At 42.5% G+C, this 15,117-nt stretch overlaps 1 protein-coding gene across 1 annotated transcript in view; it reads left to right on the forward strand.

Annotated features, from left to right (window-relative positions):
- Window positions 1-13,482, forward strand: part of Itprid1 (ITPR interacting domain containing 1) — a 118,787-nt gene extending 105,305 nt beyond the window's left edge. The window contains exons 12-14 of the mRNA XM_036180376.1: window positions 5,721-5,848; window positions 7,009-7,120; window positions 9,411-13,482. Of these exons, the coding sequence (XP_036036269.1) occupies window positions 5,721-5,848; window positions 7,009-7,120; window positions 9,411-9,695 (525 nt within the window). The 3' untranslated portion in view covers window positions 9,696-13,482. The remainder of the gene's footprint in view (window positions 1-5,720; window positions 5,849-7,008; window positions 7,121-9,410) is intronic.
- The last annotated feature ends 1,635 nt before the right edge of the window (window positions 13,483-15,117 follow it).

Consider the following 15,117-nt stretch of genomic DNA (forward strand, 5'->3'; position numbering starts at 1 on the left):
AAATAATTTCTTGGCAATGTTAAGAAGAGAAATAACAAGCATGTACTAGTAGACTGAGAAGCTAGAAGATGATTGCATCAAATTGCATTTGAGAATTGCAATCAACTTGATGAGACCTGGAGAAGCTCAGGTGTAGGGACCCAAAGCTGGTTCGAGGTTAAGGCAGTTCCTTATGATAGAAGTAGAGACTGAACCCGGGCCAGAGTCAGAAGTTTCCCTGAATATGAACCAGAGTCTTCCCTTCTCTTTTTCTGTCAGAAGGAGACCCAAGACTTACACACTTCCAGCTGTGGGGAGTGATTTGACATCTGAAAACTGATGTTCAGCTTCATTTGGCACTACAGCATAGAAAGGTTTTGTGACCCATTGTGTGTAATCATCATCCTCAGACTCTCATGAGGGTGTCAAACTAGCAGCAGTTGATAGAGTGTAAATTTTGCTCCCCGTGCTTTCCCAGCCCTTGCCTCACAATGCCTTAGCCCTCCTCCTCCTCCACTTATCAGGGGTTGGGAAGATGGATCAGTAAGGTGTTTGATGCACAAGCATGAAGACCTGAGTTTGTATCTTTGGTACCCACATAAAAAGCTGGGTATGTGGGGGCATGCACCTGTAATTTCAGTGCTGGGGTGATGGTGCCGAAACAGATGATTCCCTGGAGCTTACTGTCTACCTATACAGCTGAATGGGTGAGCTCCAGGTTTATCTAGAGGGTCTACCCCCTAAATAAGGCAGAGGATGACCGAGGAAGATACTTGATGTCAACCTCTGACTCAAATGCACACACATACCTACACATACATGAACATGGGCACATACACAGCCCCAACAACAACAACACCCAAACTAGAAATTGTGATTGTCCAGAAAAGACAAAGGGAATTGCTTTGGCTGAAATGGATGTCCTACAGTTTTACTCGACAGCCATGTATTTCTCTTCCTTTAAATTTAAGGGATCAGTAATACTCATTCAATGGGAATGGTGCTGAACTCATGTGCTCAGATTTGTGTATCAGTTTGCAGACACATACATACACACATGCCTGCACACATACACACTTAGGTATGCATGGGGTTGCTTTCTGCTATGAGCAGAATATTATTTGAGAAACTGGGGGAAAGTAGTTCATGTGGCGACATGTGCTGTGACTGAGCCTGAGAATTCGCCTGGCTGGGTCTGTGAAACCCGAAAAAAGGTTCTGCAGGAAACGTGGCTTGGTGAATGCTGTGGGATAACTAGGGTTAGGAAACATTAGGATAAAAATAACTAGAAGCCAGGCCATGGGTTTTCAGACAGAAATGGATGCTATCTGTCAAATGACAACAGTCATTTAAAGTAGATGTTGAAAGTAAGAGCATATTTGGATAAAATCTTCATTTGGAAAAGTATTCCCATCCCATTGTCTTTTAACCAACGATGCACAACACTATGGAGAAACCCACAGCAGGCTTTGTAGTCTTCTAGCTTGTCTAGAAGAATGGTTTGTTGATGTGTTTAGAATTGTAATTGTATGTGAGGTTTTTTTTTTTTTTAACAATAATTTATCAGTGGAAAACTGATTGGTCATGTAATCTTTTATGTGTGAATTCTTGGGAGTAATTTAATTAAAATATGTTATTACAAAGCCAAACATATTTCCAGAATAAGATGCGTTAGAAATAAGATTTCTGAGTCTTCTATAATATTTATAGATTTAGGTTAAAAGAAAAGGAAATTGTACCAAGTTTAAAAAGTGTGAGTTGATTAGAAAATGAAAGGTTGTGTTGTTGTTTTGGGTTGGTTTTATACTGTCACTCCTACTGTTGACATTTGCATCAATGATTTGGGCCAGGAGAGCAGACCTTATGTTTTATGTGGGTGTGACCCACATTTACACAGGACAACAGAGATCAACACCTCTGTGCCATCCTCTCCCCCATTCCCTTTGCCTGCAGTTTCCTTCCTCCTGAAATGTTTTTTTGCTTGTTCCAGGGCTATACTGTGTATTTCTGAATGACCAGGAGATGGCAGCAGTTTAGAATGTTCCACAGCACTACAGTCTTAAATCACAAACTGACCATCAGCTATTCCTAAATCCAAGCCCTATACCACATAAATTCCAATCACAAAGGGTTACTCCCATACATGGAGCTGAGGCTTGAAGCCCAGTGTTAATGAAATCAATCTGCTTGAGCACTGTGCTGCTGTGGTCTGGCCTTGCCCTCCCTTGCACCTGAATTGACTCTAAGCACTGAGCCAGTTCCCTCCTGAGGGAAAGGTGCCTCCTCATGTCTCGTTACACTTCACTCCATAAAGTGAGTTGGGTAGATATTGAGAAGGAAAAGATCCACCATGTGGCTTGGATTTGAAATCTGACTAGCGTTTTTGACTACAGACACAGCCATTAAAGGGTTTGTGCCTTCAAAAGATGCTTGCATGGACTCCAAGATGATTTCCATTTTCATAAGCTGTAATTTGGTAATATTTTAAGCATTCTTGTCAACATCAATATGTATCAAAGACTTCCCTCAGCTAGTTTGGGTTCACTCATGCTAAAGCTAAATATATCAGTCAGGATAAAATAACTCAAAACAACATGATGTGGCATTTTCTTATCAAAGTATCAGTCTTAGAATATTCCCACTGGGTGGTGGTGGCACATGCTTTTAATCCCAGGAAGGCAGAGGCAGACAGATCTCTGTGAGTTTGAGACCAGCCTGATCTCCAAATCTGAGTTCCAGGAAAGGCGCAAAGCTACACAGAAACCCTGTCTCAAAAAACAAAACAAAACAAAAGAATAATATTCCCACTACGCATCTTCTAGGTGAAAAAAATAATCACCAAGCTGATTTTGAGGATAAAGATAAAAACCAATCTTGGACTTTCTGGAAACTGAGGCAGAGGATGGTAGAGTCTGTGGCCCAATAGCAGTCAAATGGCTTTCATTTAAATTGTTTCTCAAAAGCCCACAACATCCTCTGTGGTCCCATTCTTTGGATATCAGCATTGGGAGAGAAGATTGGGGAACGCAGATTTTTAGTTAGACACATTGCTGCTTGCAAAGCATTAGACTTGTGTTAAGAGGAAAAGGGAGGAAGAGGGTAAGCTGCAGCCAGTAGCTTCTCTTACTGATCTGGAAGAGGGTCTGATACAGACAGCTAGAATCTACCAGTGTTAACAGCACTTGAAGTCAGATGGCAGCGGTCCTTGGGATATGGGTCATCGGTGTACACAAAAAATCATCCAATACAACTTGCAAAACAAGGGGTAGAGCTGACAGGAGATCAGCAAATGAGCCTGGTATCCCACAGACAGACTAGGCTCAGTGACTCCCAGATGCACAGAGGACATCAGTCAAAGTGGGGGGAACAGATTTACTTGATTCAGAAACTACTGACAGTAAGGGAGAGAGCTGGGCTTCATTTTGACCTGTGCAGGAGTGATATGGGCACTTTAAAGAAAGAATGAGAGAGAGGGAGAGTAGGGGCTCTGTGGATTTAGTGAAATAGAAACCAGCGAAAGGCCAGGGGGACGGGTGTGTTTGTGAGCTGACTGTATTTTAAACACTTCTAGGTAAACCAATAACCACAGAACTGCCATGATCTTGACCATGTGATTTTGAGGATAAAGATTTGAAAAAGTCCTGGACTTTCCAGAAACAGAGGCAGAGGACAGTGGATTCCACAGTCTGTCAGTCAAACGAGTTTCATTTCATTTACCTCTCCAAAGCCATGCAATTCCATCCTCTCACGGAGACTTCTAGTTGGGTTCACTTCAAAGGGATAGCTTAAGAAAGACACTTCTGGGTTGTATAACATACTCATTCGGAAATGTGACCCCTTTTGGTGACTACTGCAAAGAAGGAAAGCTAGAGTCTGTGCCTCTGTGCCTCCCTTCCCGGCAGGGCTTACTCAACACAGCTCTCAGCACTCAGCACTCAGCACTCAGCAAGAAGCTTCTTTTGCAGCAGCTGGAGTCTGTTAGAGAGATCCACAGCTGTCAAAATGCAGAGAATATGTGAGCCCCTGCATCTGAGGCTCAGGGAACATCCTGGAAGAGAGGGTGGAAAGATTGTAAGAACCAGAGACTGGAATGTCTGCTGCTATATCCTGTTACATGTTAAATGTGCATTATCTTGAAGCAGCTATTTGGAGCTCAGGAAGGGAGAATATCTAATCCAGGTTAACTATCCCCCTAGGAAATAAAACACAAATGAATAAGATCCCTTAGTGCTAGTGCATCAGCAGACAGCAAGGACTTCAGGATACTCTGAAGACCTTTACACAGCTGGGTTGCTTGGACATTAACATGAAATAGACACTAACATGAAAAGCTACAGGCAATCAATGCTTGATGAGAGTAAGAACTAGTTTTTGTTTGTTTCCAAGTATTTGTGTGTGTGTGTGTGTGTGTGTGTGTGTGTGTGTGTTCTGGCAACCTTGAGCTTTCTTAGGTGTTGTTTTATCTTCATTACTGTGACTGCACCTTAATCTACCTTAATTCCAGCCAGCAATTGTAACTCTGCAGGTACCAGCCTGCTTCTGCCTCTCAAGCCACAGCCTGGTGGGAATTCTGTTCCCACAGGCACTGGTTCTGTCACTTCTGCTAAAGGTAGCTTTGACTAAATCTCTATTGCTCTACTTATAAATAAGACTCAAAGGCTGGGGTGAAAACCTGCTAGCTCAGAGAGGCTGGGCTGAATTCTCAGCCAGGTTGTTGAGAATTCATGGGTGTAATATCCCTGTGGTGTCCATACTGCCATTCATGTTAGTGTCTATTCCATGTTAGTCTCCAAGAAGCCCTTCTCACCTTACCTGCATCTCTGCCGAACCAAAAAAAGCTGCACCACTCGAAACACCCCCCTACTACTTACAGTGTCTCTCTATCTCTTCCAGATGCCCTGTGATGCTCTATGATTACTTTCTGTGAGCCTCCTAAGCCTAGGTTAATTTATTTAATTAGAGCAAATGCAAACTCAGGGTTCACAGTGCGATCAACATCCCACAACACTTAAATAAGCAATATAATCGAATGATGGTGGGTGGTCATCCTAAGGGGATGGCCAAGTAGTATGCCAGATTCTTGTCAACTCACTACAGGTCAGAATTATTAGCTGTAAAGAATTCCATAACTCTTGGAGATTGCAAGAAGATATTAAATTGAAACTCCAAAGACAGAAAGGGTTGAAGAATGAGGGAATCTGGGGGCAAGAAGAGCTCAAGCCTTTATTCTAGCTTGTAGAGAGCATGGATGCTAACTTTTCTCTCAGATTATGGCGAAGCAAGAGTAAAACTACTAAAAAGCATTATCAGCAGATTTTCCTGAACAAATACACATGAGTAGATGTGTTCAGTGTTCTTAATGCTAAGAGTGATGCAGTTCTGGGTACCCACACTGAGCAAGATTAAAGGAGGCTCCATTTTTCTAAGTGTATTGTCTGATTTCTGACGATTCTTCCTCTTCTCCTCTGTCCACCTCCTTGCATCTCCCTATTGTGTAGGACTGGCTTGGACTCCCCAGTACATAATTAATTCTCACCCAAGTACCACTCAGCAACTGCTCCCCTTTGTCTTAGTCAAATGCCACCTCTGATTTCATCCAAAGCTGCGGGCTAGGTCTCCCTGGTCTCTTTTTAAAATGTTAGCAGTTGGGCTTCTTTGCAAATAGTGAATTCCAAGTGGGAAGGAAGGCAGAGCCCAGCCCTCCAACCGTCACCATCTTTGGGTTTGTTGTTTGTTGTCAGTGTACAGTCTATGAGATGGAAACCATGAAGTTGGTGTGCCAGAGTTTCCAGGAGCACTTAGAGGAAATTGAACAGCACTTCATGGGACAGCAGGCACTCTTTCCCAGGGACATTTCAGAAGAGGAAAGGTAATTATCTAAGGCAAGCATGAAAGTAAGTCCCTGACCACACACCTGGAGCAAGGGAAGGTAATCAGAGCAGGCAAGGCAGACGAGCATGATGGAGCAGGGCTAATGAGAAATCGGCCGGCTCTTCCTCTGCTTTCATGGTCTTCATTTTGCTTTCTCAGTGTGAAACTGAGAGAGCCATCACTGGATGGGTACACTCTTATTGAAGATTGGGGCTATTTGGGAGGTTAGAAGAGGGGCAATCGGCTGGGAAGACAGGAAAGGCCAGCAGGATTTCTTTAATTGGGAGGAATGGGGCTTGCACAAAAGCAAATGTTGGCAGAGGGGGATTGTTCTTAGAGTTTTGAAATGTACGTTATTGTCACAGGGGTTAAAAATATTACCAAAATGCATGCATCATTGATTGCCTGTGGCTGTGGGGATAGGTTCTAATAGTAAAGGGCATGGGTGTTATGTGTTCTTATTGGGAGACGGCATGTTCTAGAGCTGCATGCTGGTCATCCTTATCCAATTTGGTAACTTCCTTACAAATAATTTATGTTAAAATAGATAAACATGATACACCAATTATACTACAATAGGATTTCTATTTTAAAAGGGTGTGTTTTGGGATGTGGCTCCATGTTAGTGTACTTGCATAAAGTGAAAATCCATAGTTTCCACTGCAAAGGGAGTGCAGGGTGGGGTGGGGGGTACCTTCCCTAGTAGTAGACTTACCTCTATAGCTGAATCAAATATTGAAGGCCAAAGTCTCTTTTAAGCAATCTCAGAGGCCAGAGAGATGGCTCAGTGGGTAAGGGCAATCACTCACTCTGCCCAGCCTGACTACCTGAGTTCCATCAGGAGAACTGCTTGCAAGTTTCTCTCTGCTCACTGCTCTCCTCATATACTGTGTCAGGCATATGCACATGCACGTGTGCATGTGTGAGTGCAAACTCAAACACACACACACACACACACACACACACACACACACACACACACACACGGGGGGGGAGAGAGAGAGAGAGAGAGAGAGAGAGAGAGAGAGAGAGAGAGAGAGAGAAATACACATAAAATTCAGAAGAAATATCAAAGGCAAGACCCACTTGGTGAGAGGGGCATGGAAGATTGCATCTGGTGGTGATTTTGAAGTCTCCTTTTCTATTATCTTCATGCAGGGAAGAGGCTGAGGACCTGAGGACTTTGCGAGAGGCCCTGAGGCAGCAGGTGGCAGAGCTGGCATTTCAGTTGGGAGACCGAGCCAGGCAAATCAAAGAGGGCGTCCTACTGGTAAGGGTGTGCTGGAGAAAGGACACAGAGACTAAATGTCTCCAGCCTAGTACTCATGGGAGAGCTGCTTTCAATAAGAAGCCAGTGGTGTGACAATTTCAGACTGTAGCATTACATGTTACATGGTCACACCTGCATTTTACACATAAAGAGATTGACCTTGCTTTGCTCCTGCCCACACAGCTGTCAGGCAGTGGTTGGCTCAGGTTTACAGCTACTCCAAGCTTTCTCCTGCCATCTAAAGGAAAGCATGTAAGAATAAGAATCCCAGAATAGCAAAGCTAGCCTTTTGATCCATAAGCTAGGTCACTACTATACCCTGCTATTGGCTCAAAACACCCATTACAGAACCTTGGCACCTCACAAACACATTTCTTTCAAGTCTGAGGTAACTGTTTGGTGTAAGTGTGCCATGTCTTTGTCACCACTAGGGACAGAGGAACAGTTCCATTCTATGTCTCCCATATGCCTGCAGGGGCCTGAAGAATCCCTCTTTCTTACTGGGGTCTCCATTCAAGTATAAGCAGAATTCATGACCTTATCAAAGAAAATAATTCCAAGATAAGGCAACATGAATCAGAATTGAAGTTTATTAAAGACATTTTTAGCATAGATTTTTGGGTGGTTTTGTTTGTTTGTTTTTTGGATGTTTTGTTTGTTTGTTTGTTTTTTGGGTTTTTTGTTTTGTTTTGTTTTGTTTTTTTTGAGACAGGGTTTCTCTGTGTAGTTTTGGTGCCTGTCCTGGATCTTGATCTATAGAACAGGCTGGCCTTGAACTCACAGAGATCTACTTGGCTCTGCCTCCCAAGTGCTGGGATTAAAGGCATGCAACACCATGGCCTGGCTTTAGCATAGATTTTTTTTTTTTAAGACAGGGTTTCTCCATGTAGCTTTGCACCTTTCCTGGAACTCACTTGGTAGACCAGGCTGGCCTCGAACTCATAGAGATCCTCCTGGCTCTGCCTCCCAAGTGCTGAAGATTAAAGGCATGCACCACCACTGCCCAGCAGATGGGAAATGGGAAAGCACAGCCCTTTTTTTTTAAGATTTATTTTTTACAGATACAGTGTTCTGCTTGCATGTATGGCTGCACTCTGGAAGAGGGCACCAGATCTCATTATAGATGGCTGTGAGCCTCCATGTGGTTGCTGGGAATTGAACTCGGGACCTCTGGAAATCAGTCAGTGCTCTTAACCTCTGAGCCATCTCTCCAGCCTTTAGCATAGATTTTTAATAGAGGGAAATGTGAGGGAAGAGTAGAGCATGCTCACATGTGGAGAGTCACATTTGGGTTTCCTTTTAGCGGATATATATGGGATTTGTGTAGTGCTCAAGTTGCATTTCTGTAAGTTGTGAAGAACCCCCTCTCCTTTTTAACACTGCTCAAAGATAGCAGCTCACAACAAAGATACAGGTTGCAGATAGAGGGAGGAGATGGCTCAGGAGTTAGGAGCACTTCCAGAAGCTTGGTACACAGCATCCATGACTAGTAGCTGACAACTACCTATAACTCTAGCTGTAGGGGACTCACCTTTTGCTGGACTCCTTAGGCAACTACAAAGAGATATGTACATAATTATCAATTAAAAAAAAATTAAATCATAAGGATTTCCTTCTCTGAACAAAAACTTGTAAGTTTCATGAGGGATACTGTTTAGGGTTAAGAGTGAGAGGTGAGTAGAAACTCGTGGTCTTTAAGTAAACATGGTTTATTTATTGTCTCTTGTAAAATGTCTTTGGAAACAGACATTTTTTTGGTGAGCAATTTTGGCTTTCTTAGTAGGATCTGGTTTCTTGCCTCTCTCCACAGCTCAGCTCTCTGGCCCTACACACTTCTCCCCATGTGCCCTAGTTACTTTCTGATGCTATGATACAACACCATGGCTGACAGCAACTTGGAGACCAAAGGGTTTATTCGGCTTACAAGTTACAGTTCATCATCAGGGGAAGCCAAGGCAGGAACTGGAGTTAGGAACCTGGAAACAGGAACTGAAGTGGAGACTCTGGAGGAGTGCTGCTTACTGCCTGGCTCTCCAAGACTTGCTCAACTTGATTTCTTATACAACCCAGGATGGCACCACCCACAGTGGGCTGGGCCCTGCCACATCCAATATTAAACAAGATATACAGGCAATCTGACGGAGGCATTTTATCAATTGAGGATCCCCTTCCCAGATGACTCTAGCTTGACTCTAGTTGAGCTGACAAGGAACTAACCAGTCCAGCATGTCACCATGGCTCTGTCTTCCTAGCCCTGCTCCTTACACACTCCCTTTTGTTTTTCTTTCAGCAGCTAGACCTTCTCTCAGAGGAGCTACCTGAACACTGTGCAAATCTGCAACAATGCAACTGGACAGAGGGAAAGCATGGCCAGAGTTCATGTGTTCAAACCCACACTGTGGCCCCTGAGCCTGCCCTGCCTGCCAGCAACGGACAGCAGATTCCCTGCTTGGGGGTGACTCAGCTAGTTGCTCTTGGTCCCTCTGACCTTGAGACCAGACATAGGATGTCTCTACAGTCACCAGCTATGACAGAGTCAGATCCAGGTCCTTTATCAAGTAGTACTGTAGAGTAATCTCTGCTAGACCAGAGAGTTTGATGACCTTTGAACAAAGTGGAAGATCCCAGAACAGCTGTAACAAGGGAATTCAAGTCCTATGTACCCTTCTATTCTATGATTAAACTCAGAATATTTTAATATTCATTTATTACATAATAAGGAGTCACCCGGTATGTGCCTGACTGGGGTATATTATAGTCATTGAGTAGCTTATGGCCTTTACCCTGAGAGAGCATGTGTCCTAGTGGAAGAGGCCGAATATAAACACACATATGTATTTATAACTAAAAAGCAAGAAAAGACAATGTGACTTTATTTTACGACAGATAAGTATCTGAGTCTGCTCAGGTACCTGGCATGTTCAGAGATGTGATAGTGCTGACGCTGGAGGCAGCTGTGAGCAAGACAGAATGTCTATGCATCAAGAGTTGGATAAAGTGAGAGAAACAACAAATAAATATCATTTCCATACAGACAGTTTGTGGAGGAGCCACCATGTGACATGGGAGGGAAGTGCCCTAGGGGCCTCATCAAAGGGAGCTATTAGAAAAGACTTGAAGGTAAGAAGATGGAAGCCCTAGAGAATTCAGGTTCAAGAGACTGGAAAGCAGAAGAGAGGAAGGTTCACAGGCTAGGATGTAGAAACACTATTTTGCCAACTGTGGTAGGTGATAGTGAGGACCTAAGTGAGGACCCTGACTCCTTTCAGGCCATGGTCAGAAGTCTAAGGGCATGTATTCTTTCAAATGTAACAGAAAGCCTCCATAAGTGTTAAACATAGATTTTATAAGGTCTTAACTACTTTTTATAATCACAAAATGATACCACCATGGAACCTACAGGGAGGTGAGGCTGCTGGCTATAAGTCTATGGCTTACTGTTGTCCCTCAAGTCAAAGACAAAAGTTGTCCAGTTGTTTCCATCTAGCTGTCAGAACAGCATGGCTCCTACTACAGGGAAAACACATGGAGGTAGATATGAAAGCCAAGAGATGACTGGAATCAGGAATTGATAAAAAATGAAATAGTCAGAAATAGCATCATAGGAACTCCTGAGGGAAGCTTCTTGTTTGTATGAGAGGATGAGTAAGCAGAGGACATTTCCTTGTTAGGAACCTAAGACAGTATTCCTTTGGAAACTGTCTACCAGCCTGTTTCATCCCTTATCTTCCTGCTTTGGTTGCTATGACTTCAGTGAGGCTCTGATTTCCAGGGACCATCCACTGTTTCCCCTACTGTACCTCCCTAGAATGTGGACATCTCTAATCACACATCTTCTTCAGCATCCATATGCACCATATGACCCCAGCACCAACCCCTTCAAAACCCCAGTCTTCCATCCTCCTACCACACACACTCAGATGAACCCATTGGCCTTGTCTCCTGTGGCCTTTACTGGCACCTCGGTATCAGTCACTACATCACTGCTGTTTCCTCATAGCCTGGTGACAGCACAAGGCATGGGCCTCTGACATGCTTTTAACTTCCCTCTCTCTGAGGTGCCTGGGCAACTGGCAAACTGTCTCTGCCAGGCACCAATAGGGTCATGTTTCCCTGACTTGGGGAGAAAACCTAAGAAGTAATATGTCAGAGAACTAAGAGAGTCATCTCAAGACTACAATCCCAGAGCAGTCTGCTGCCAAAATGTTGCTCCAGCCAGGAACCACTGTGCCCTTTCCTTTCTGCTGCTGCTGCCATACTTTCCTGGACCACACCCTCCCCTGGTTCCCACACTATGATGCAACTTCCAGCTCCAAACTGGCTCCTAATTGCTTGTGTACATCCTGAGTTTCTTCCTTTTCTAGACTGTCAGCATTTGTCTTGGTTCAGACTTGAGCTGCCTTTGCCTGCAGCCTTTGAGCCTGTGGTTCCTGCCTGTTCTTCACTGGACTGCCTACTACCTGCTTGATGGTCTCATGCCCTACCTTGTTCTCATGTCAATCTGAAATGCTGGTCCTCTGAACTACCTTGTATGTCCCTACGTCCCTTCACATCACAGACTCTGAATGTACAGATTCAACTAACCGCTCTGTGCTATTCAAAAAACAGTCACATATGCATTATAGACATTGTTCTTGCCATCATTCAACTACTTTGTAACATACATATACTTTTATTAGGCACTGCAAGTAATCTAGAGATGATTTAAAGTATTCAAAGCATGCAGATGTGTGTGTTTCGTGCAAACACTCTCTATTGTGTGACGTAAGGGTTATTGGACAGAATAAACGCAGTAAATTGGTTGCAGTAATTAACACAGTATCCCTCAGAGACTAAATGCTCAATATATGTTGACTGTTATTGATGCGAAGACGAACACATCAGTAAGTCCAATGTGATCATTACCTTCATTCTGTTGAGAAGGATTCTGTGAGCAAAACAGCTTACCCTGGAAGAATATTAACAAATGCCTGAGGAATAGATGAGCAGAATAAAGTAGCACTCTCAAGAGACAGGGAAGTCAATGATCTCACCACAGAAGCAACACCATTTCAAGCTGTAGGAGGAGCTAAGCTGCACTTAAAAGGGATTGGTGTGTAGATCATTTCAACCTCCTGGACAATGACTTCAGATGTGAAGAAGGAGACAGAGACTCACTGCTTGAATGAAGAATGGCAAATGAAATCCCCAAAGAACTCTACATAGTCAGTGGCAGACCTCGGGTCTCCAACAAGGAAGATAAAAGGAACAAAAAAATGTAGAAAGACTTCTATGTCCCACTGAGAACTTTTACTGTCTTTAATGACTGATGGGCTGATTGCCAAATATCACCTGGAATTCCAGTTCTCAGACTCAGACTGATTGTAATCACTGACTTCCCTGGTTCATGTGATAAACATCTTATCTCCAGTTAGTTCTGTTTATCTGGAGGACTCTGGTAGTGAGGAAGAGCTCAAAGACCAAAAGCTTGACTTATAAAAAGGTATGCTGAGTCCTGGGTTTGTTAATAAGAAGCAACTGAACTTTGGCAATAAACCCGAGGTTTGATCCAATTTTACAATTAATAATTTGTATTTAATAAACTGAGCTCTGTAGATCTCAAGGTCATCATCTACAAATTAACACAGATAATGCTTATTCAGCCCTTTAGTTGACGCCTGGAATGTTGCCAAGGCTCAGTAAGTAAATACAGTGTTTGTCATTAGCAGGATGAGGAGAGCAAGAGGAGTAGATGCCATTGCTTGACCATTTTACCTTTAGCTAAGTGCTGCACCAAGTACTTTATGTGTCTTGTCACATATCTCCACAACAAAATTCCAGAGCAGAAACTCACCTATGCATAACACACACACACACACACACACACACACACACACACACACACACACACCAAAACTGTCTGAGGTTTGGGATTTAGTAGGGTGTAGTTTGAATTTTTCATCCCACAGCACTAGGGGATTAAACTGATTCACTGATTTTTTTCTAGAACAAAACATATCTTTAAAACTCTATCAAACCTTGGGGCTTATGTGGAGCTTACTAAAGGACCCCCCAACTCAACCAGAGTAACTCTTTTTCTATGTGCATTGAGCTTGGCAGAAATCTTGCTTCAGGCAGATACTCACAGCTTAGAAGAGCTTGAAAAACTTGACATACTAACCACATTTGACTTTTGTAAACAGATAGGTTCTGTTGCTTTCATATAAAATGTTTTCTACTACATAGAAATCCTTTTGTACCTACCATTTTAGCAACTTTTAGCTCTTAACTGCTGTCACACCATTAAGATAAACAAGAATTCCTTTGCATTTCCTGAATGATGCCAAGGTCTGTTTCCTCTTTTATATATATATATATATATATATATATATATATATATATATATATATATGTTGATCTTGTCCAAGTTAATTCTTGAGGAGATCTTAGATCGTGTGTTTATAAATAGAAATAAAAATAGAGAAAGTACCTTCAGGAAGTAGATAAACACACACACACACACACATGCACACAAATCTTTTACATGAAGCTGAAGCTACTTGTTTAACTAAAAAAGAAGGAAAGAGTAAACAGACTTCAAGATTAGAAATTTGCCAGGGAACAACTTGGCCTCTTCCGTGGCATATTCCAGGGATCTTACGCATGTGGATTTTACCCCCTCCAGATTTCAGGATTCAAAGCCAAAAGCCTTGATTAGAGGGGCTCATTTCAGAAATACCAGTTGGAATTCCAGTCACATATTTTCTTTGGTTTTGTTCTGCATGAGTGAAGACCCAAGTTGCAAGATGGAGACACAGAAAACAACCTTGAAGGTTGTTCTGATCCATAGCTTATGCCAAGAGCACACAGATTTGTGTAAAGAAATTCATGTTTAGTGCACAGAAAAATATTCTCCAGAAGCATGTTCCACAAGACTTTGTGTATTGAACAGATCTTTCTTAGTTTTGTTTTGTTTTTTTTTTCTATAGAGCTAAACCTTAGTTTTCCTCAAAAGAAAATAATTTTGCTACCATTGAAAAATGAAGCCAAAAGATTCAAATGGACAAGAGAATCTGCTCTCGAATGACTCATTCTTTGTCAAAGTAGTAATTGGTTTCTGTGAAATGAAATGGAATAAAATAGGACATTTATAAAGAGGTCAAAGAATCAAAGTTATTTCTTCATGGAAGGAGATATTTCCAGGGTATTTTCCTGTGGGATGGTGGGTTGCATATCTAATTTCAAATTGGAATCTGAGCAACACATAACAGCTATAATTAAACAGATCACAGATTATTCAAACATGTCAAATCTCCTTTCTTGAAAATTGGAGAACGTAAATGTAATCTAAAACACGAATGCCATCTTTCCTGAACTCGAACTCAGCCTCTCTAATGTTTTACCTTTTCTTTAAACCAAAAATCTCTATTAATTCTTTGAAAAGTTCACACAATGCATTTTCATCACACTCATCCTTATTCTCCCAGCTCCTCCAAGATCCACTACCACTCTTTAGCCCCGCCCCCAACTTTATGTCTTCACTTTGTTTTGTTTTCAATAACCTATCATGTTCGATTTGTGCTACCTATGTATTCCTGAATATTGGCTCATCCACAGAAATGTGGTTGCTATGCTAGAGTGCATACCCTTAAAGACAACTGACTCTTCCTCTCCCAGAAGCCATCAGCTGTCTATAGCTCCTCAATTAAGAGTGGGAGCTTGTGATTCCTTACCCACTATGCTATAATGTTGACTGACTTTATCTTGCAAAAATCTTCTGTAGGCAACAGTGAGTGCCATTGTTCTGTCATGTCCAGAAGATACTGTTTCACTCCAGTCCTTCCTGGCATCTGGTTCTTATAGTCTTTCCATCTGATCTTCTATGACGGTCCCTGAGTCTTGAGTGGGGTATGATAAGGATGTACCATTTGTGGCTGAGCAATCCACTGACAACGTTCTCTATACTTTGGCTGGTTGTGAGTTCTTGTGTTAACTGCCACACACTGCATAAAGAAACT

Source organism: Onychomys torridus, chromosome 3 (assembly GCF_903995425.1).
Source record: "Onychomys torridus chromosome 3, mOncTor1.1, whole genome shotgun sequence".
Lineage (NCBI taxonomy): Eukaryota > Metazoa > Chordata > Mammalia > Rodentia > Cricetidae > Onychomys > Onychomys torridus.